The sequence below is a fragment of the Drosophila hydei genome, unplaced genomic scaffold, assembly GCF_003285905.1.
Source record: "Drosophila hydei strain 15085-1641.00,03,60 unplaced genomic scaffold, DhydRS2 tig00008130-arrow-arrow-pilon, whole genome shotgun sequence".
NCBI classification, from domain to species: Eukaryota; Metazoa; Arthropoda; class Insecta; order Diptera; family Drosophilidae; genus Drosophila; species Drosophila hydei.
Genome location: NW_022045839.1, coordinates 1203332 through 1227277, shown reverse-complemented (window position 1 = coordinate 1227277; position 23946 = coordinate 1203332). Strand labels below are relative to the sequence as shown.

The window sequence follows — 23946 nt, the reverse complement described above, 5'->3', positions numbered from 1 at the left end:
TCTCTCTTTCTAGCCATCTCTATGCGTATGCCCTAGCAGATGAAATACTAATTGAAAATACAAAATCATTTACATTTAAATGAGTTCGCCGAACAAGGCCTGAACAACCTGAGTCTCGAGTGTCCATTCGCCCTGGCATTAGGGTAAATGCAAAAACAAAAAAAAAAAACAAAAAAAAAAAACAAAAAAAAAAACAGAAAACTTTTCAGGCCAAAGCTAAGAGCAGAACGAGAGCCAGGCCCAGTTTTTTAGACCCAGCACTCAAAGAGCTCATCTATCTGTTGCTGGATCATAACACACGCAAATCACGTACACCTAGCAGCTACGTATGTGTCTGTGTGTGTGTTTGTGTGTGTAAATATGAGGGACAGAGTTTTTGCCTTTTTACGCCCACTTGCACCTGCCGTTAGTTATCAGTGTAAAAGTTTATCAGGCGAGCTGGCAGTGCCAGTGGCAGTGGCAGTGCCTCTGAAAGGTAGCAGCTAAATTTTTAACGAACTGGTTTATGCATGAGCTACTTTACAACATTATGCATTGACAACGACCACAACGGCGAGGCAAAGGTAGTAGCCACACAGCCTTCACCTCATTCAAGAAACACCTTGACAGCTTGACCTGAGCTGGACGCAGAGTTTGGCCAAAAAGTGCGTAGAAAAGGATGATAAAAGCGATAGAGTTAGAGGAGCCCGCGCACCCTTTCCTGAAGCTTAATTTGGGCAACTACTTAATGTGCGTGGGTGGGTCTGTGGCTGGAGCTGTTAAAGTGTCTTGTTAACAAAGTGTGTCAACCGCTCAAGTGTTGCAGGTGTACAGTCACCTTTCAACTCGCTGCATATATGCATGAGTTCCCTATACGCTGTGTGTGCGATGGGCACAAAGGTGTAACCCTTCGTCGTCTACGGCGGCTCACCCTCATTAAGTCAGTCACAGGTTGAAAGTTTTCGCACATTTTGTGCATGCTGCTAAACTAATTTAGCTTGGCCAAGTGCCGCTGCCACATGGCAAAAGTTGAGACAAACGTTTAGCAGCAGCAGTGGCAGCAGCAGCAGCAGCAACAATCGCTGTTGCAAGAAGGTGTCGCCAAGTGCGACAGTTGAAAAGAATTTCAAGTGCCACACTTTTCTTCTTCACTTTTTTTAAGCTGGCGAATTAATGTGCATGAATTAAAGTTTGTCAAGCTGCGTAGCTTCCCCTCAGTCAGGACATTCAGGACATTCTTCAGCAGTAGTTGAAATTACATTGCATAAAAACTGTTTTGTTTTGTTTTGTTTTGGTTTTTTTTCTGCTGCTTTTTCTTTTATTGTAGTCGGAAATTATGTTCCTCAGCTCGGTTTTAGCCAGCCATTTGCAGCTGCTTTTACGACCAGCTGTTTCAGCGAATTTATTTACGAATTTTCCATTTCGATTTTGTGGAAACTTTCGTGACATTCTCTCAATTTAATTTGCTGCATACTAATTTTTCTTGTTCTTTATGACCAATACTAAAACTAGCATAAATATTGCGAATTAAACTGGTTTCAGCGCCGCGAGCTCAACTGAAGTGTGCAAATTTATGAAGCTAGCAAAATCTCTTTCACTAGAAACAAGACTTGAGGCAGCTTTTAATTAGGATTTGCTATTTTAGCATATATTTTTAAGAACTACTTTATTGAGCTAATATAATTAGTATAATCAAGATTTGGTGATTATATTTTTATATTATATAAAATATTATTGAGTAATTTCTTTTGTTAGGAATTGGCCAGCTTAAAAGGTGCCTAGAGAGATGAAGGCAGAAGGCAGAAGGGAACAGAGAGAGCGAGCTGCTGTTTCAGTTATGCTACGTTTATGATCGTACATAACTATGTTTATAAAATAAGTAAAATAGTTTTTAAATAACTTCAATTCGTTCTTCATAGACTTTTCTTGACAAAAGTTGAAGAGCCAAAAATGTATCTAATTCAGGTTTCTTTTTGGGATAGCCCGAAGTATGCTTTACAGAATCTCAACAAACTCAACTTAATGTCTCTAAATAATGGTTATAATCTTTTATAGGAAAATGGCAAGAGGTATACATGTATCTATATAGTATATATACATATATATAAAATTTATAAATATTTTTGTTTGCTAAATAATAAACGTGCATGGCTAGATCAACTCAGCTCGCTACGATTTCTTCTTTAATGCGTTCATTTGAACACAAATCTACCTTATGCTATGAGCCACGTTTCATTCTACCAGTTACACAGCCTTGCGCATAAATACTTTTCCTTTTTAGCCCTCTTCAATCACTGCTTATAAATGTTTCTAAGCCAAAGAGGTTTTTAGAAACTTTCATATCAGAATTTCTACATCTCTAAGTTATCGCCCAGCATTTCTCACAATAAAACTGTTTGTGAACTTATTTATTGTGGACACTTCGATTCGCTTGCCTAATTTGTAAGGACATTGGCTAGACACAGCTGGCAGAGGCAGAGACAATATTCCCGCAGGATAATAATGTAAATTAAATCATGCTCTTTTCATGCATATTAAACTAACAATCGCAAGGGACTAAGCCACAAATTTGTACAAGACCCAACACTAGCGACAGCAAACACACGACCAAACACCAAACACCAAACAACAACAACAGCCATCGAGCGACACCTTAGCAGGTGAGTGAGTGGCAACACAATTTGATGCCTCCAGCCCACACACAAGCTGAGGCTGAGATGAGGCGAGCCTAATGAAAATACTTGTCATGTGCTTGAGCCCCTTTTGTTGCCCAGGAGATTCAAAGTAAATATGTGGGCTTTACGTCTTGCTCTTTGCTCTTGCCGATGTCCGTCCTCCCGCAGCTGTTTGTTTTGATGATAAAATTAAAATGATTTCTGCTTTGGCATTTGGAAATTGCTTTGTTTGGACCATTTGCGCGGTGCAGAAAAATCATGCTAATAAAGCGACTTGCCGGCTGCCCAATTAGAGTGAGAGACCGAGTGGCCCGATCTGCCAAGGCATTTGCGGCTCTTCCCATACAAATTTGCTAACATAGCCAGCCAGAGGCTAACGAAAATAGCCGCGGAATGCCGCCAACAACAGCAGCAGCCGTCGTCTAAATGTGCTGCCGCTGCGTAGCTGCTGCTGCCACAGGCTGGTCTGCTGCTCTGTTGGTCTGTTGGTCAACGGGCCTGTTACGAAAATAGCCGCACACACAAACTATCCTGGGCCAGTCGAGAATTGGGTCAGTGCAGTTGATGCACTGCACCATGTGAATTCACACAAAAAAAGGCATGTAAGCGCGTTACTAGTTGGGAGTGCTCGACTAGCAAATACCCTGAGGTGAAAAAAAGACATGTAAGAATGTTTCTAGTTGAGAGTGCTCGAATAACAGATAACCTGAAGGGAAAAGAGAAATTTTTATATTGGGAGTGCTCGGCTAGCAAATACCCTAAGGTAAAAAAATATGTAATCATGTTTCAGACTGGGAGTGCTTGACTCACAGATGCCCTAAAGACAAACAAAATATATACGAACATTGCTAGCTGGAAGTGCACGACTAGTAAATACCCTGAAGTGAAAAAATCTTGTAAGAAAGCATCATATTGGGAGTGCTCGACTGATAGATGCCCTATAAAAAACAGGTGAGTATGCTAATAGCTAGGAGTGCTCGACTGAAACCCCGAACGACAACATTTTCAAACTTTCTAGCTTTTAGCCATATATGAATTCGCTGCAGATAACCATTCATTCTCTGTATATAGAGATTTAAAACGAAATTTCTTTATCTAACTATTAAAATTAAAGTGTAAGATGTCTCTAACTTGTTCTTTCAGATAGTTATATGTCAGCTATGCTTTGCTCTGCTTCTAACAAAACTTAAATACCCTCTTCTTCACTCTCAATGTTCAGCTCAGTTTTGAAAAAGCGCAAAATGTTTCGCCTTGTTTAACAGCTGGCAGCACAGGCTGTGGCAAAATTTATCACCATGAGCCCCCCTATACGCTGTATCGCTTGCATAAATTGATAAGCAATTTGCTGCAGCTGCTGTGTAGGCGGGTGTGGCTGCTGGTGTTGCTTGCATCGCATTGGTCGCGCGGGAAACACAAAATGCGCCATAAATTTGCCGCTAATAAAGCAAAGTGCAGCGAAAATCATCCAAAGGTGGAGAAATGTGCTGTGGACTACAGCTGGACTATAGCTTTATGAAATATTCATGCCACTCCTCCACTCCCCGCCCTGGGTCGACATCCTTCAACCTTCAGCGAAGCGTTCGGCACCTGGCCCCAAGCATCGATATGCGTCTCTGTTTACAGCTCGACGGAAATTTAATTTATTTACAGCTCAAGCGGCAATTCGAGCCAACGGTCAGTCCGGAGGCAGCCAATCCACAGCATGTAAGTAGTTGCAAATGGGCCAGGCCTAGTTGCCATCCTCATCTGCTGATTACCTCCCCACACACACGCACACACACCCGTCTGGCATGTCTGTTTTATAGAGCGTACTGTAGATGGGGTTTCAATAAATTGGCTTTGGTCAATTTGTACGTGTCGTATAATCAGCGAGCAGCTCAACTGTCAGCCATTGTCATAATCATATAATCATATAATAGCTTATCAATATATGAGTGTATATTGCATTACGCATACGCAGCGTATTGCGCAGGCCAATCGAGAGAAAAATAAGAGTCAGAATGAGTATGAGGCGTAGAGGCTGGCTAGTTGTTCGTGAAGCCGGCAAATATTGCCATTTGCCAGGCAAAAAGTGGAAGAAGAAGACGAAGAAGCTGTGGGCATTCAACTTGAATGTTTTCAACAACGCATCCGCACAAGGAGCAAAAATCTCAGTCAAAGTGGCAGCCAGGACGTGATGTACATACACACTATAGATAACAACATGGGGGTGTGTGTGTGTGTGTGTGTGTGTGTGTGTGTGTGTGTGTGTGTGTGTGTGTGTGTGTGTGTGTGTGTGTGTGTGTGTGTGTGTGTGTGTGTGTGTGTGTGTGTGTGTGTGTGTGTGTGTGTCTCTGTGTGTTTGTTTGCCTGAAGCGTAATCAGTTTCAAATTTTTGCGTAGTTTACTTTTTACATTTCAAGCTGAAAATTGAACAACGTCGCAGCCAATAGCAACGAAAACTAACTAGCGATAATCGTTGAGAAGCGCAGAGAGCGGTGGTGCAGCAACAGCAAATGGGTTAGATGCGAAGATGCTGTTGAAGAGGCGACGTCCCTTTGCCTGTCCCTGTCATCCTTTGGGATATTTGATATTTGCGTTGCACTTGCAAATCGAATTTATTGGGCCAAGATGAAGCTGACGGCAGCTGCTGATATGCCAAAAGCCCGACCCAAGCGCACGAACGAAGGACTTGACTTGGGTTCGCTTTTTTTGCACACTCTTTCTTTTCCTCATCAGACCTCAATCGACATTCGCATCGATGTTTTTGGCGTGCGTTTAAACTTTCGCTAAATTGAATTTTTTATTACGTAAATATTGAAGTAGCTACGAGCCATTCCACCAAGGACCCGGACACGGACGCACACACACAGAGACATTCACTCTTCTTCTCACACACACATTTGCCTTTTGCTTTTTGTGCACTTTTTACGAGGATTTTCGCACGAACGCCCAATATTTAAAGCGAAAGATTTCTGTCTCCCAGCTGCATAGCCGCAGCAGGGGCAAAGCAGAGCTGAGCGGAGCGCTGCTTGGACGAAATTTATGTGAGTTTTTCCGTGAAGCTTTTCACACTTTCCGCCAGAAAGCGGATACCACGAAGAGCTGATGACTCAGAGGAGCAGCGAAATCTGAAATGGCTATGCAATTAGCCACGATAAATATAGCTCAAAAAAAAAAAAACGAAGCAAGCGAAAAAATATGAAAACCCATTTGAATTGTGAATTGTGTTTATGTTTGCTTAGAGCGCGCTTATCTCAGGGCTCGAGCCATAAGGAAAATCATTTCTGATTTATGGCAGCGATTTTTTCACTTTGTTTACAGCCTTCGGCTGAAACCAGCTCAACAACATATAAACAATTTATATCATTTCATACAATCATTATCGACGTCGTCACTCGCTAATGATTACACTGTGCAACATCGATTCAGAAAATCTACGTCAGTTGCTTAAGATTTGTGCGATGAAGTCATTTGAATTTCAGTTTCATTTAAAGTGCAACAATAGGCCTCAATTTTGTTGCACAGTGTTTATCGCTGCCATTGAGCCCATAGTCTAATTATTTTTGCAGCTTCTTCTCTTCATGCCACACATTGATGCATAGAAAATGTAGACGCGATAAGCCGCGTGCGTGCCACACAAATGTGGCAAATATGCAGAGCCATGAATCGAGGAGTGCACAAAGCGAACATGGGAAATTAGTCTGCGCTGAGGGCTTTTCACATCGAGTGCGAGTTGGCCACGGTTAGCTGTTGCCAACAATTTAGACTTCTTTTCAGCTCGCATCTAGGGAAATTTAAAATTTTTATGCTTTTAAAAAAGCTTGGAATATATTATACAATTGATAGAATTATGTTTCTAATAATAAAAACTAACTAAAAGGCTAGAAACTAAGAGTCGAACAGAAGGCCAATTGCCATGAATTAAATAACTTTTCATATCATTTGCTGCACAACTGGAAATTGCTTTTAAAATTAACAACTTTATAGAGGAGATATTTAAATCATAAATAAACAAATTTCTGCTAAGTTAATTAACAAATTAAAGCAAAGCTTTTAGTGCTCTTAGAGCCCTAAACACTTTTTTTTGGTTCCATTTGTTCTGGCTTTGCGTCAAAGACTTGGCTCAGTTACAGGGCTCGACTCTTTGCTCCGTCTTTCAACAATGTCTGAGATTTTTTATTTGCATCAGCAAAAGATTTTTGCAACATTTTGTTTTTTTCCCCCTCATTTTGTTCTCGTTTTTGCATATTTGTTGCTTTTTTATGGCGTTTCACTGTTGCTGCGCTTGGAGTATGAGTTTTCACGTTGCTCTCGTATTGCAGTTGCTGCAGTTGTTGCTGCCGTTGCATTTGCCTTTGCCTTTGCTTTTGGTTTCGGGCTCAGTTCTTGGCTTTTCGCTTTTTCGCACGATTTTTGTCAGGGCCGCAGTTGCTGCCATCCCCAGTGGCATGAACTTGTCCCCCTGCAGTCTGTCTGTCTGGGCCAACGTCCCTACCTAACTACCTCCCTCTCTGTCTCTCTCGTCTAGTTTTCTAGGTTCTGTTTCTGTCAACGTTAGCCGAAAAAACTCCGCCGGCGACATTGTCATTGCCCGTTGCTGCTATTGCTGCTGTTATTTCCTGCTGACTTTGCCGACGCCGCCGCCGCCAGGGAAATTGCAATTGCAATTTAATTACGCTGCTCGACCAGCCTCGACCTGCCCCCCAGCCAACGCCCATTTGGCCTTGTGACAAGCGATTTTAAATTGTTTAGGGCTCAATTTCATTTAATCTCAACGATCGAATTGCCATTTTATTCGCAACAACCGTTTCAACTGCATAATTGAGTGTTGCCTTTAAGCCAATTTGGGTTTAGAAAAAGGGCAACGAAATAAGCGAGATGTTGTTTGCTTTGTCAATAAAGAATTTTTGTTTGTATTTTTGCTATTAAATCAATGAATTCCCTTTGAGAAATATTTCAGCAAAAGTAACTTCTGGCAACTCAGTTAGCCAGCAATGAGAGCGCTGGCCGCTTGACAACTCTCGATTATCTTTACTGTTGCAACATCTAATCAACCTCTTTTTAGCTGCTCGAGCACAGCATCATAGCTGGAATCTTACACACTCAATGGAGACATTCTTCGACCTTGCACTCAAGGTGTTCACAGACAGATCTCAGCTGATGCAGCGCAGGAAGTAGCTGCAATGTAACGCCCGAAACAACTTAATATAGCAAATCAGTTTTGCTTTATTGCAAGTTCTACCCTTGGGTCAAAATAAGCAACTGTGATCCACTTGCTTATCAGCTTCTGTTTAACTCGAAGTAGCATTACGAAATGCTTACATTTCACTTGTGGCCTAGCAAATAGTTGTGTACTTAATTCATCAAAAACAAAACCAAAACCAAAGCGAATGCAGACCTTCAGCATCTTTCGGACTGCCCCGGCACTGCCGCAGTATAAACAGATTCCATTTGGCGCTGCAAGAGGCACCAGCAGCGGCAACCAACTGTTTGTTTACATTGTGCGCGTTTTATTTTTGGCACGCTTCGAGCTCGACGGCAAGGGGCGAATTGGCTCTGCTGGAAGGGCGAATCTCGATGCCTCGGAATTCTTTGTGTTTGCTGTTTCAATGAATTTCTGGCATTTCTCAACCATATGTTGGCTCCAGTCGATCCAATCGTTCGGCATGGATTCCATCAGAATGCGAATATGAATTCGAGCTGCCATTGGAATCGTAATAAACTCACACCGCTAGCATTCTACTAATCTAATCGAGACTAAGCCCCTTTTGGCAACAACTTTGTGAGGTCTGCCACTGCGCATTATCCTAATCGAGAATAACGAGACCCTCGCGGTTGTGGGGCAACACAGTTTTGGTAGCTGGAGCTGGGGGTCAATCGCCACTTAAACCACTTAAAAACTTTAAATTGTCTTATCGGGGAGCGACGACACCCACAACAACAGCAACAACGCTGACAGCAACTAGCCACAATCTCAATATGTATATACAAGCCACAAAAAACTGACGAAAATTTCCCATTTTACGAGAATATGCAACACAATGGGGCAGGCTGGCAAGCTGTGCCGCCGCCTGTGGTTAGAGATCCCTTTTGAATAACTTTTTATCTGTGGCTGTGTGTGTGAGTGCGTGTAAGTGTCTATCCCACTGTCCCACTGTCTATCCATCTATCTCACTCTCTCTGTGTGTGTGTGTGTGTGATGCACATAGAGTTGGTAAACAATGGGGAAATTAGTGCAACTGACGCTCTGAAAAATGAGCTCGAAAACAAAAATGCACATAGAATTTGTGCGCTCAGCGGAAAACTACGCAAAAATACCATTTCAAAATGACAAAAAACGAAGTGTTGAGTGATGCAAAGCAGTAGAGAGCATTGCCATTGTGAATAGTTGCCAAAGTTTGTCAACTTACAAGAGTGTGACAGAGGGCTGTAGTCAGCCATAGAGTTTTCGCGAGAGACAAACAAGAAGTAGGATCCGAATGCCTTCTTAAGTTAGTTTAGTCCCAGCAATAGGAAAGCATACATTAAGGGGCACATGGGGCATGGCAATCACAGCTAGCTGCATAGGAGGCTAACTGATTAGAGAGTATTGAATAACGAGTTAACTTACTGCAGACCGCTAAGTAGGGAATGTCTCTTTATCTTCTACAACTTGCTTCAGATAACTGATAGCAGGGTCTCTGCTGCTGACAGCTGATTACAGGGTATTTAATTGAGAGCTCGAAGCACTCCAAGTACTGAGCTTACTCCAGTACTCTCAGTACAGTATTAACTAAAGAGAACAAGAACTTTCTGCAGTCTACCACATGCAGGGTATTCAATGAATAGTAAGTTCCTTCAGTCAACTGATTACAGGGTATTAAAGAGCACTTTCATTACATGCTTAAGCCTCTGCTCAGTCCCATCTGTGTATCCAATGCAATAAGAACATACATAATGGAGCATTGTATAGTCGCGCAATCAGTTTTTTATGCTCGCAGCTAAGCCCTAGGACCCCAAATAATAATTTACCTCAGCTCAGCTATCTACCTGCCCATTACACCTGCCTAGGTAGACTTACCTAACTATCTACTCGAAGGAACGACGCGCACTTATTAGAAAGCTTTACCTTCAAGCTCCCTCTTCTCCCTCTCTCTCTCTCTCTCTCTACCTCTCTCTCTCTCTCTCTGTCTATCCAACTAGCAGCTGGCAACTCCCAGAGGCCGTTTGTGCTATGTTGAAACATATTTCGCTATTGTTATTGGCATTTACTGCTGGGCTTGCGTGCAAAATTGCTTTCCTGCTTTCCTGGCCGAACGTTGAAGTTGTTTCCTGTGCTATTTTCTTGTCTGAGCAGCGGTTCCCTTTATTAATTTCATAGCAGCGGGTCGTTAGGACTGCCATAGCCGGTAAACGACGGCCAGCAGCGACCACAACAGTTTCTGCTTTTATTGATTTTAGATTTGCCATCGCCCTCTTTTTCGCTCTTTTGTTTTACCCATTATGCCCGTCTCTATTTCTGTTAGCTGCCTTGACAGGCATGTGTGGGTGCATTCACCTTTGGCGTCATGTACCGCTCGGCCATAAATTATGCAGCGCCCATAATAAGGCGCCACAAATCTGCTTATGCCGTTTGCTTTTGGTCTGATTTACGGCGCCTTCAACTACAGCGCGTGAAATGCCGGACATCGCAGCAAATTTGAATATCGCCCACAACAGCCCAGGCCACCCCAGCCCCGCCTACATACCAATCAAATTGACTATCGGCAAAAGTTTTTGGCTGATTTCCAAATTAAGGTCAAAGGTTGCGGCTCAGCCGATTAGGCGGCCTATTAAAAGGAGCCCAAGCAAAGCCAAATTTAATTAAACTTAATTTAAAATTCATTGCAAGCTTCGAAAATGCCGGACAAACTTTTCAGAGAGAGAGAGAGAGACGGAAAGAGAGGGAGACAGCAGCGCGGACGAACTTTTCCATCAAATTTGAAAATGCAATCAACTGCGCTTTAATGTATGCTTCAGTTACCAACGCAACTTCATTATACAAAACGAAGCAACATACACACACACACACAGATGGTCAGACAGTTGTGAACAACAAGCTTATTAAGTGTGTGAAGCATTTAGGAAAAAAGTTAACAACTTTGTGGAACACGAATTTCACTAAATTATGCTGTAAAAAGGAAATGCACATGGAAAATGCGAAAATGCGGAGATACGGAATGTTGATTTTCGCACTTGCTGCCAGCAAAAGGCAAAGAGACAAAGAGAAAGCCACTAAAAAACGGATATGAAATTGAAAAGAAATTAATTTGACAGGACAAAGGGTTTGACGGGATACAAAACAGAAAAAAAAAACCAAAAAGAAAAAACAGAATGAAAAGTGCAGCGAGCCATGCGAAGGGACAAACTCTGTTTGCCAACGAGAGGAAAGAAAATTACAAGGCGAGCCACCTACTCTAATGAGTGCAACACCCAGTTGCCCCCACCCCACAACACAAAATTTGAGCAATTTGTCAACGTTGCGCTCGCTGGCAATTTCCGGACTGCCAACCGAAATAAGGTGCCGGGCCGGGGGCGGTTCATGTGAGAAATGGCGAGTCTCAAACCTTGGGGCTCAAAGCGTTTCGATCAGCGTGAGAGCCTTTTAAACTAATTGAATTCATGTTTTATTAATTACAAGCTCAAAGACCATGCAGACCAGGCGGACCAACCAGACTTCCGCTACGCACACAGCTCGTAAATAAGCGATTATGTTAAAGGACACAACACACACACATATATATATGTGTGTATAAATACCGAAACGTTGTCCAGATTTTATACAAAATGTAAAGCCAAAATGCAAACCCAGACAGCAAACAGGCAGACAGCAGGCAGCAGGCAGCCATTGGCCCAGAAAGAAAATGTTGCCTAGGTGACTTAAACCTTCCACTCTAATCCAGACGAATGTTTCAATTTACTCTACCGTGTGTGTGGGCTGCATTATGTCTAGCCTTCTCTCTTCCTCCCGCACTCTCTCTCTCTCTCTCTCTCTACGTCTCCATATATTTCCCTGGCAACGCACAATTCAATTAGCAAAAACTAATCCCTTGACATGCTCTTTGCCTTTTTTTCGCTTCAATTTCTCACATATATATATATAGCGAGAGTATATATATATCAGGCAGAAGCTGGCCGGAAGCTAAAAACTATCAACTTGGCTAGCACACTTAACCAAATTGAACTGGTTGCCTGGAATCAGAACAGGAACTGGGAATGAACGCTCTCTCGCTCACTGTGCCAGAAAAGTTTCGAGAGTTGCGCAAAGTTTTTACTCCCAGTAGCTCATAATGTTCTGTTCCCCTCTGGACGCTGTTAAGTGGCCTGTGACCCAACTTATTGCGATTACTTTTTCTCTCTTCCTTAGAGATAGTTCGATTTTGTTTTTAACATATGTACAGTTATATGTGTGTATTCGCAGCCGAGAGATTAGCATTTGCATTGATCAATTTTTGTTTGAGGTCAGAAAGGTATTCAGCGAAATCCAGAATTTAACAGAAACGTGTTTAACCTTTGACCACGATTTCTAAGACCCACAGCACATAATAACTGTGTTCATTAAAATAGTAGCGCTGCACTAAACAAAACTTAGGCTTAATGAAACGGGACGTTTTACATTCAAAAATAAAAATATGTTCACTTTCTGTTAAGAATAGATTCTCTTCTACTGCAAATAACTTTCCTTACTTTATTTGCCCTCAGAATTAATTTGTTTTGCATTGAGAAATGGCTGTTCATAGAAATAGTAGCATATATCTGCGTGTTCCTTCCCTTGTGTCAAGTGGATTGGGGCAAAGGGTGCGGTTTCCTCGGAAGTCTGACAAGAGACTTAAATACCTTTAACGTAGAGCGAGAGAGAAAACAGTTAAGACCCAAATTTGTCACGCTTAAACAAGCTCATGGCAGCAGCAAATGGCCCAGATTCTATTCTAGCCCGAGCCTTGAACGTATGCAAAGCATTGGGATTTTGGCACTTAATTTCTGTTTTTATTCAGTTAGTCTTAAAGTGGATTTGTTACGTTAGCTCACCCTAGGCAACCCTACGCAGCACCTGGGCAATAAATGTTTTTCATTTGGCTGTCCTTTGTTTTGAACGACGACCCCGACCTGATGGCAAACATGGCAACATGTCCATTGATTGACAACAACTCTTACGGCAGGCGCACGATTGCACAATTTTGTGTGTTGAATGCAAGTGGGCGTGGGTTGGGGCGTGGGCGAGAGCCACGTGACAAAGTTGCAGTGAATGGGCTTTTAGTCCGGCAGTGCTGGCTTCTTGCAACTTAAGCTGCTGAGCGAACTACATTCGACAGAATGTCAGAGATCAAATGTAGCTATCGGATTGCACCAGAGCCAGAGACAGAGCCAGAGTCAGAGTCAGAGTCAGTGTTTGGGGTCAAACATTTCACTAGCTTGGATCAATTAGCAAACAGACCAAATGCCAATGCCAATGGCTGCAATGATGCCATTGCAGATGCAAACTGAAATTGCAACCGCAACAGCAGCAGCAACAGCAGCAGTAGCATTAACGTAGCTATTTAAGCTTAAACAATGTTTTTGTTTCACCAACAACAACATAAAACAAAGCTGCTCATTAAGCCGCCTGCTTGAACTTAAAATGCAATAAATATCTACATTCACGTCATGTTCTCTATGCCAGACTTTGCGTGTGTGTGTGTGTGCGTTTGAATTGGCTCGAGTGTGTGTGCATACCTCTATCAAACCCAAACATGTCTATCAAGGGCGTGGATGCCACGCCCAGAACTTTGCATAAATGGCAAACGCAATTCGTTCGTTGCACAGTGGGGCCACTACGATAAATTTCTGTCACATTAAAAAAAAAATAGTTTTCCATAGAATATAATTTGCAAAGACAGCACAGAAATATTCACATTATATAACTTTAATCATACGTTGAAAATGTATTTTATCTTTTGTATTTTGCCACAATTTCCGTCCCACTGTGCGTCATCTGCCCCTCGCCTAATGCCTTTGTCAAAGGCGTATGCTAATTTCCATGGTTCATGTGGCTATTGGCGTGCGTGTGGATGTGAGTAGACTAGAATGCGAGTGAGCGAGCGAACGAGATGGCCTATCAATGAATGAAGCGAGTGCAATGAATTAGCACGTGTCAACCCGTTACTTTTTCTTTCTTTCGCTCCCTCCTTCCCTTCAAGTTTTGCAGCGATAACAAACACTTTGTCTTTATCAAACACCAACAAACTTTAAGCATTTAAAATAGAAGATAACATTCAAGGTTAGAGCAAATACGCCTAGTTATATAGAATTTAGCAATATTTTATCACTACTGGATAGCAACAACAACAGTGACTTATGTAATTGTTAAAGAAACTATAGTTCAAGGAAGGTGTCAACTGCCGTAACTTACTTAAAACAAATGAACTTAAATAAAATGAAGTGTGTGAATAAAATGAACAGAAATGAATAAAATGAACTTATCGCATTGTCTGCTAGAGCTAAAAATAGTAGAATATGTAAGTTTGAGAGTGTACTTGTATGCATATATGAATTTATGTAAGCATACATGATGAGTGGAAGCACGCGTGAAAGGGATAGTAAAAGAAGAAAGGATAAGCAGGCAGTTGAATAGAAGCGAGCAAAGAAAACGAGCCATGAGCAAAAGGAATATACGGCATATTCACAGCAATAGCTTCGTGTTGATGGCGCTCAAAAAAGGAGGAGTGCATGTATGCATGGTAGGCATGTTTATATGTATGCGTGCATATTTCAAGCAACATATATTGAATTTCGTACGCATGTTCTCTTGTATCAAGCGCTGAGTCTATAACCCGCTGCGCATTAAATTAAACAGCTTTTTTTCAATTTCAGTGTTGCCGTCTCCCCATCTCTCTCTTTTATTCTTCTTTGTATACATTATCTAATTCTTTTGTTTCGTTAATATTATTTCTTTGTCTGCTCAAGACAATACAATTTGTGTCTAGTTCAACAAATACATTTTTATAATTGTTTTGTATTATGTTATTGCACTTAAAATTTATCAGGTAAATCATACACAAATACAAGATATCCTCGAGTCGTCACTATTCGTTTTCACATCAAATTTCTCTATTATGTTCTGCACTCAATATTCGATATTTCGATATTTCTGTCTCGCTCTGCCTCTCCTTTGTCACACCTCGCGCTGCTTTGTGTGCAACAATGACAGCAACAGCCGTTGCTATTCCAACTGGAATTTGGCTGGCTTTCCAAATTGAAACGTGACCATTTAGACAACGTGCATTGAGCATTGTCAGAGACAACAAAAAAAAAAGAGAAAAACATATCACAAATACATTTGATTACCGCCCACACCCGCCATCAAATTTGTGAATCATTTAGACAATATATAAGATATATATACATAAAACTCTAAGTACATGGAAAAGTGGCAACTACTTAGCACAATTTGCACATAATTTGCAATCTGTTTTTCCTCATTTTCAAATCTAAGAAAACTCAGCAGAGAAAACAACTTGATGTAGGCTAAATCTCTTTTTCAAGCATTTTGTGTGGCACTTGGAATTAATAATATGGCTAAATTCATATGCAGACATCAATTGGTCCTTTATTTTCCCAATTATTGTTATTACTTTTAATTGCATATTTATTTTGAATGGGCCAAAAAGGTTGGCAAATGTTACCAATGGTTATTTCTCTACATAAATTTGCATATATCGATCGATTAGAATGTTTAAATTGATGATTTTCTTGGCTGTCGGCAGTGAAGGCAGGCGAAATACTTGAAGCGAAGGCAATTATTCGATGTTATTCCCAGTTTCGAGTGCCTCTTGTTCAATTGATAACAAGCGATAAGAGAAACCGAACTGTGACACAAGTGGCAATCAAAGAGGACCAGGAGATTGGTATAGATATACATTATATATATATATATAAATATATATATATAGACGTACATATTTTGGCTGAGCATTTGAAGTTGTGCAACAATAGACACAAAAATGAGAACGTTGCCATTGTCTGCGATCCAATTGCAAGTGACAGCAGAGGGAGGGCCAGGGAGATAGCGGAGGCAGAGTAGGCGTAGTCTGATAACAAAAACCTAATCAAAAATGTGAATAGAAGGAGTGAAATGGAGGTAGGAGGGTTGGGAATGCGGTTAGGGGGAAGGACCTCCACAATAGACTTTTACACAAATAGGTCGAGCCTGGCACGGCAGGTATACACGCCCATAGCGCCTTGGCTCAACTTCAGTTTCAATTTTGTGCACAAATAGAAAATTGCATAATTGAAGGATCTGCGTCTGGGGAGTAGCCAAACACCCACACACATTCACAGCAGGGTGTGAGGGTGGGGCAGGGAGAGGGTGCACAGCCGGCAGCAGTTTTATGAAAATTCAGAGCTGGCTTCTGTGGCTGCCGCTGCTGCTGGTGCATCCGCCTTTTGGCATTGTTTGTGAAATATTGGTCAGCGGTTTGGGCAACAGCAAATGCCAACGGCTGGAGAGGCACTCTCTCTGGCTCTGGCTGGCAACGTTGTGGGCGTTGCATGTAAAATATTGACACAGTTAGCAAATGCAAAGTAATGCCTCGGAAAAACTCCTGACTTATCTGCAGAGAAAACTTACGCGCGTTTCCACTGCACGCAAACTTGATTAACTTTTTGTGCAGTAACATAAATCAAGGCTCGAGGCTTTGCTCTACTACCTCATCAGCATCGGTATGATGACGATCATTATCATCATCATCAGCTTGGCTAGCTCATCAGTCATTCCGTGGTTTCTGCTGTTCACACATTTGTCTTGGCGGCTCAAGGTCAAATACCCAGCCTTTGATAGGACCAAAAGAAAACGTAGCAGCGCCAATTCTCGTCATCAGCAGCTGACAAAAACGATAGAGCTGCAGGCTTGAAGAGATAGACAGAGAAAGAGAGAGAGTTGACCTAACCGTTCATCAACTCAACTCAACGCAACTCAACTCATCTCAACTCAACTCAACTCAACTACGCAACTACTCAACTCTAATGAAGCACATTTCCCTGCAAACATTGAACTTGGACAAAGGCGGAACACAAGTTGTACACACATACACTCACACACTAGTATTTACATGTACATATTTTTATATGCGTGAGTAAAAGAGACAAAGACACATTAATTATTAGCAGGGGCCGGGCGCGCAAAGACTTTTTATTTGACTTTCGTCTCGAGGCGTTTTCGCTTTGCTCTTTTTTTCGCTCTGCTGCTGCTGCTTCTTCATCTTTTTCTCCTTGTTGCTGTTTTTACTTCATTTTTATTACATTTTACACAATATCTCGGTTTTGCAAGTTTTTCTCTGCTTTTCTTTGCGCTGCTTTAATGTTCTTCACTTCATGCTCTCCTTTCGCATTTTCTATTGAAAATATTATTTTTTTTATTCAATGGCAGCTTAATTTTTTAATTGCCTATTAAAAATTATAATTATTTTCACTTCCTGCCCAACTGAGTATCGTATAACAGATTGAACTTCAAACGTAATTCCTTTAATTGAATTGCTCTCTCACTCTCTCTCTCTCTCTCTCTCTCTATCTCTTTGCCCGTTCTCCTTCGGCAACAGCTTTTCCATTAATTTAGTCACTTTATAACCCCCAGAACTTCGCCCGATTTTAATAATTTCGTCATGTCTGCTTCAATTAAAGTCGGCTTAGTACTTTTGACGCTTTGTCTACGCCATCTCTGGCAGTGCTTATAATTTATGCGAGAATCGCTTCAAGGGTTAATCACTATTTTCACAAGTATTTCGAGCTTATGGTTAGCAGCCTTGTGGGCTTTGCTTAACCCAATCATGATGTTCGGGCTGACAAGTTGAGTTGAGTTGTTGAATTGTTGAGATTAATGTGGATGATGCTGCCGCTGTTGCTGTTGCTGTTGCTGTTGTTACTGCAGCTTCAACATTTTTGGCCATAGTTCACAACGTAATTAGCCGCAGCTGCTGCAAATGAATTTACTAGCCAAAGTTTTTCTGCTTACACACGGGAAAACAACACCTAATACTCAACTCATTTGCCCCCATCTCCCTTGGGAATTGGAATTACATATTTTAATGCGAATTTGTTTGCAGCTCGCAAACTTTTTTGAGCTCGCTCAACTCTGCGACTAATGAAATTATGGCCAGGCAACAAACAAAACGAAAAACTTTCTGCTCCCGTTTTAATGCTCCTCTCGCAAAGAGAGAGAGAGAGAGGAAGAGAAAGGGAGGGAGAGAGAGCTCATTTTACTTGCATATTTTACAAGTTTTTAATCAACTAGCCCAGAGGCATCAGCGCGCGGTCAATTTGACTTCTGTGCAGTGGTCGCAGCTTCCTCCGCTCTTCCGTCCTGCTCTGATATATTGAAATGCAAGGAGCTCCGTCCGTCTCTCTTCCTCTCTCCCTTCAATGGCATTTATTTCGTAGTTCGCTGAACTTTGAGTCGATGCGCATGCGCAACGTTGACTTTTTCGCAGGAAACGCAGGCGTTTGCCACGCCCTCTCGACAGCATATAGAAAATATGTGCCTTTTAGCCTTTCAAGTTTTTGACGGTTTTAATAAGGCGAATTCTTTGGCCAAAGACGAAACATGCAGACATCGTAATCCGCGGCAAACTTTTGCCAACTGCGTAATAACAGCGGCCGAACGGATGGGAAAGAGGCAGACGAGTGGGGGCCAGGAAGGATTCCCAAAAGGCTTGGCTGCTTATGCAAAGGGCAAAGTTTTTGGCAGCGTCATATGTAAGGGAAATTCCAGACAGTACGCGGCAAATGACATGGCGAAATTGGCCAAATAACAAACTTAAGAGCAAAACATTTGAAGAGCCGAACAACTGTAAACACTTCCTTTTTGCCAAAAGGACAGAGCGGCAACCCAAGCTAGCGTCAGGGGAGGCGTTGCTGCGACTGCGACTGCGACTGCGGCTGCGACACTGGCACTGGCTCCGGCACTGGCACATATCCAATTTTTATGCCAAATTCGAATAACCTTCGCCTTGCCAAGCGGAAATAGAAACAGAAGCAGAGGCAATTGGAATAGGCAAGGAAATCAAAGGACATGGGACGACCGGACAGCCTCAGCAGCTGCCATGGAAATCGCCTGCTTAGCCAGCCAAGGAAAGACAATAATGATGAATGTGATGGGTCAAAGACGAAATTGAAAGAACCCCAAGAGCTCCAGGATGACAACAACAGCTACAGCAACAACAACAAAAGCTTGTCAAGCATTAGGCGCAACGAGCTGAAGCTGCTGCTTTAGTAAATCAAATACGCCTAAACTGATAAAATAAAAAACTAAAGAATTCGCATAAAAAACAAGCCTTGACCACGCCCACTCAAAACGAACAGTTGCCGACAGGCAAATGACATACAAAGGATGTGTTTGGCCCCCTGCCGCCTAGCCCCACTTTGGCGCCTTCTCTCGCTAGTTGCCTTCTAAACAACTTTAAACACGAGAAGCGGCACAAAAAGCATGTGAGAATGCTTTAGTTGAGAGTGCCCGACTAGCAGATACCCTGATCTGCACGATTTTACATTTTAAACAAACCACATTTATGAATTTAATAGATAGATTCACATATATCAGTTCTATTCTCATTCTGAATTATCCTGAAGATTCACTGTGCATCTGATATGTTTCCTTATAGCCACCTGATCAAATATGGAATCAGAGATAAAGCCTCTGCCCGTAGAGAGCCAAATAGCCTTGTTGCTAATTTCAATGGATCGTTCTAGGGTATAAAAAAGAGCTTAGATTACCTTTTTTATTTGCCTTTGGGGACAGTCACTGATGTCGGCGAAGAGCGAAGCAACCAAAGGGCTTGACACAAACTGTGTAATATTTCTGATATGCGCTAAACTTGGAACAGAGACAAAGAGAGTGGCAAAGGGAGAGGGAGAGAGAAAGACAAAGAGCAGACAAGGGACTAGCCCACACTCGGTCAAGACAGGCCTTTCCAACCAGCACCAGACAGGGCAGCCCAATATTTACACAACTGGGATTTGAGATTTGCGCACAAAAAAGAGAAAAGAGAATTGGGGACTTTGGGTATTTTATTTAAATTTCGTTTATTTAAGCTGATTCGGCAAGTAAATTAGTTGGGGCCAAATAGAGTTGAAATTAAATCGTAAACGACTGCACGCACACCTGAGAAGTTTGAACGAATTCACTTCGACCGAAGTCAGTTGCAATCTGTGGCTTTAATTGCTCTCATGCTGAGGGCCAACCCCAGTCCCTAGCTCACTACTCAACAGCCCATCCGACTGAGGGGAGCAGCTGAAGCCCCGTTCAACCCTTTAACAAAGAAAACGTGCAAATTATTGCGACTTAGAATTGGGTCAGTCGGGTTTGCCCCGTGCTCCATTGTTGTTGATTGTTACGTCTGTTTGTTATTGTTGTTCATAAAGCAAACGAGGGTGGAGGGTGGAGCGTGGAGGGTGGCTCTTTTGCCAGCCTACACGTGGCTGGAGACGGGGTAAACTGGATTCTAGGATTTTTCATTAAATATTTAAATCTAGCGTCTTGCTTAGTTCAATTGCTGAACTGGAAACACGTTATGTGGCCATTTGCATAAAGCAGCCCTTAGCCAACCATAGTTGAGGGTAAAACGTTTTCTCATCTGCTTGTTTGTTTTGGTTTGATTTTCGTCCCATTAAATCAGATTCTCTGTTCGCTTCTCCCCCAATTTCTTTACTCATTATAAATTTGACTTAATAAAGTTGTTTGTTGCCATTGGGCAAATGAGTCCAAATTTCAGCAGAGAGCCAGAGGGGGAGAAAGGGAAAGTGTAGGAAATGTTTTTGCATCAAAACAAATGCATTTTTTATAAATCTGTAGGTATGCCCACACTGCATTTCTTTCGCACTCACACACATTTCTATGTAATGTTATGTGACTCGCTGTGTCATCTAGCATTCTTGCTTTAACTCTCTCTCACACCGCAGACTACGTTACTTCGCACTCTTCACTCTTCATCGTCTTCAATTCCCTTTACCACTTGATTCTTTTCTCTAGTAATTTACGCTTCATCCCTGCTCCGCCAAACACTCAGTTACTCTCTCCCTCTCTCGCTGAGTGGTTTGCGCCAATTTTTTTTCATGTTTTCATGCGTGTTGCGTGTGCGGAACAAAAACTAGTTGCACTAGCTGAGAGCAGACGTACAATTATATACCCTGTATGCAGCAAAAGTTGCCAGATACTTGGCCATACTATGATTTAGTTGAAATAGGTAAATAATGTAAATAAATAAATATATCTGAATCAAGGTAAGTCTTATTTGAGCTTATAATCATATATTTGCTTCATAAGTTACTTATGCATTAACAGAGCGCTCAATATACCCCTTTGGTATAACCACGTTTACGCATAGTACAATTCAGCAAATCCTTATACAACAACAACAAGCTCAACAATGACGACGCTGATTGTAAAAATGTGTGGCGGAAAAACAACAACAGCAACAAAAACAATGGCAACAATGTGCGAAGTCAAGTGCCTGGCTAAGGCAATCATCTATGTGTATGTGTGTGTGTGCCATATTTCATTACATAACTGTAGTAGGCACTTGCTTCCACTTCTTATGCTTCTGTTTCTGCTTCTTCTTCTTATTCTTGTTTTCCTGCTATAACTTCAGCTTCCGTTTTGTTATCGAGTATTCACGCCTTAAAGTAGACTTTGTTTTATTTATTCGCTTTTCCATTTTGCTGCGATAATGAAAAGCTGCCTCTTGGCCAACAGCTTCGTTGTTTGCTTGGTGGCCAAGATTTTTCTTGTTGCCATAGCATTAATTTCCTACTTATTGTGCGACTAATGGCCACATAGAAATTAGAAGACATTAGAATGTGCATTTCCATTTCAATTGATTTGAAAAGAATTTAAATTTTATTTATTCTTTGAAGAAACTTTTAACAAGAATTGAATCCACAAGGAAATAGACAAACCAGGAGTGAAATAGGGCCAGATCAACCTAACAGTATGAATCAATTGTGGGCTTTATTGAATAGTCTTTTCAAAATAAAAACAATTGTTTTGCATTAGATCATCATTGTTTATGTGTTGTGCATTTAAACTTTACTTAAACAATAAAAGCTCAAAACAGAGAACATACGTTTTTCCAAATGCTTCTGAGCTATACGAACATCTGCTTGTAAACAGAGTGAAGACTGAGTTGAAGAAACACAGACAACAGAGCGAGACAGAGACAGAGAGGGGGAGATAGTGTGTGTGTGTGTGTCGCATCATAAATTCCAGCATGAGCACAACAAATTCCGCATGGGGAAATAAATAAATGTGTCAAGACTGGAAAATGGCGGCGAGCATTGGAAGCATGCGCCGTTGGCTTTGGCGCATGACGCATGCAAAACAGAGCAGGCAAATGCAAGCCACACACACGCACATATCTATACAAGCCCGCACAGACATTTGAGTACACAGTACAAGGCAGATGAGTAAATATAAATATAAATCAACATACTGACACATACACATGTATTTACATAAATACATGCATACATATACATATATTCCATATGGAAATTAATCCGCATAATCAATGCGCGCGCGTGGCTTCAACTTTAGCAGTTCAAAGCGAAAGAAGAGAGAAAGAGTGGGAGAGAGAGTGCGATAGGGCGAAGCGATTCAACAAAATTCTAATTTCAATTTTGAATACGTTGCGCTTGGCGAGGATTACGCGCGGCTTATGCCAGAAATGCATTATGGCCACACCCTCTGAGTGTGTGTGCGTGTCCCCAGCGACCTTTCCTATTGAAAGTGCAAGGACAGTTCGCTCTGACAGCAGCATTTATCATATTTTGTGCAGTGTCGATGTCGACGAGCACCAAAATAAACAAAATATGAAGAAAAAAACAATTTAAAATAAGAGCCAGAAAATATTGCACATATTTTGCCTCAAAGCTAGAGGAAGAACAGTGGAGCAAAGGGGTTAGATATGCGATGAACAGATGTACAAATGAGCATGACTGGGGGAGGGAGCGGGACAGGCAGAGAGGAATACCAAAAGCGGTTGCTGCACGTGCACTCATGCAGACGGAATAGCAGCAGCGAATACAGAAGGAATGCGAAGCAAAACAAAAGTCGATGTATGGCAAAGTGGAGTTCACACACAAATACACACTAACGCACACATAGATACTAATATGTTATTCATATACATATGCATTTTAAATTGCAAGCATGCTTTCATTTGGTTCTTCTGGCAATGTCTTTATGCGTCTATATGTGTGTGTGTGTGAAAGAGAGAGGGAGATAGAGAGGAATTCATTCTTTTAAACAAAGTGGCGCTTAGTCACTGTGCATGTGCATGTGTGCGTGTGTGTGGGTGTGGTTGTGTGCTACAACTGGCAAATTGGCAGCCCAGAGCATTACATATGAGCAAAAACTTACCTTGTAAACGTCGCCATAGGTGCCGGAGCCAATTTTCTGTATGAGATCGTACTCGTCCTGCGGATTGCGCCGGGATATGTCCGAGCTGAGCAAATTGGCATTGTGGTGACTGTGAGCAGCGGCCATGACGAGAGCGATTCACTAGGCAGCAGCGCTCGCTGCCTGCCTGCCTGTCTGCCTGCTGGCTTTTTGCTGTGTCTATCTCTTTCTCTGTGCCTCTCTGTCTCTGTCAGCTCTTTCAGTTTTTATTTTGTTGTTCTTTTAGTTAGTGGCGTTGCCGCTGCTGTTTCTGCTGCTGCTGCTGTTTTTGTTGTTGGTAAATGTTGTATCAATTTCAAATATCGTAAAATTTATGAATTTGTTGCATTTTTGTTGTTGGCGTGGATAGAGGGAGGCCGTTATCGGCTCTTGGGTATTTGAAAACTTCTTCGAAGTTAAATATTGTGCGCTTTATATGGAAAGTTGCGTAACCGTTAACAATGGCCGTATTTATAGAACTAGAATTTCAATTAATATCGAGAATTAGCTTTTAACACACACATGCATGCACACATGCACACAAATAACAATATATTGGTCATCTCTTTGCACGCAGAAATAATCATGAAATGCTCGTAACAAAACGGAATAGAACAGAATCGAAGCGAAATTAAAGCGTTCACGGCAACAACAGCAACAACAACAATAACCACAGCGACAACAACAATGATAGTCAAAATAATGATAAACGCGACGGCGTCAGCGTTGGCGTTGCACTGTGAGAGAAAGCGAGAGCGGCGGCAGAGGCGTCAACATCGGCGTCGCGGTCGCAAAAGTGGAAAAACAAGTGGCAGTAGCAGCGGCGGCGACGGCGACGACGACGGCCAGTGGCAGCGAAAACGACCAAAAATTGTTCGTTTAATATTT

At 41.8% G+C, this 23946-nt stretch overlaps 1 protein-coding gene across 2 annotated transcripts in view; it reads right to left on the bottom strand.

Moving 5' to 3' along the window:
* LOC111597940 (mitogen-activated protein kinase kinase kinase kinase 5) overlaps positions 1 to 23263 on the bottom strand; it is a 45866-nt gene extending 22603 nt beyond the window's left edge. For both annotated transcript variants that reach the window (XM_023312896.2, XM_023312897.2), the window contains exon 1: positions 23041 to 23263. In XM_023312896.2, coding sequence (XP_023168664.2) covers positions 23041 to 23166 — 126 coding nt within the window. In that variant the 5' untranslated portion in view covers positions 23167 to 23263. The remainder of the gene's footprint in view (positions 1 to 23040) is intronic.
* Positions 23264 to 23946: the final 683 nt, after the last annotated feature.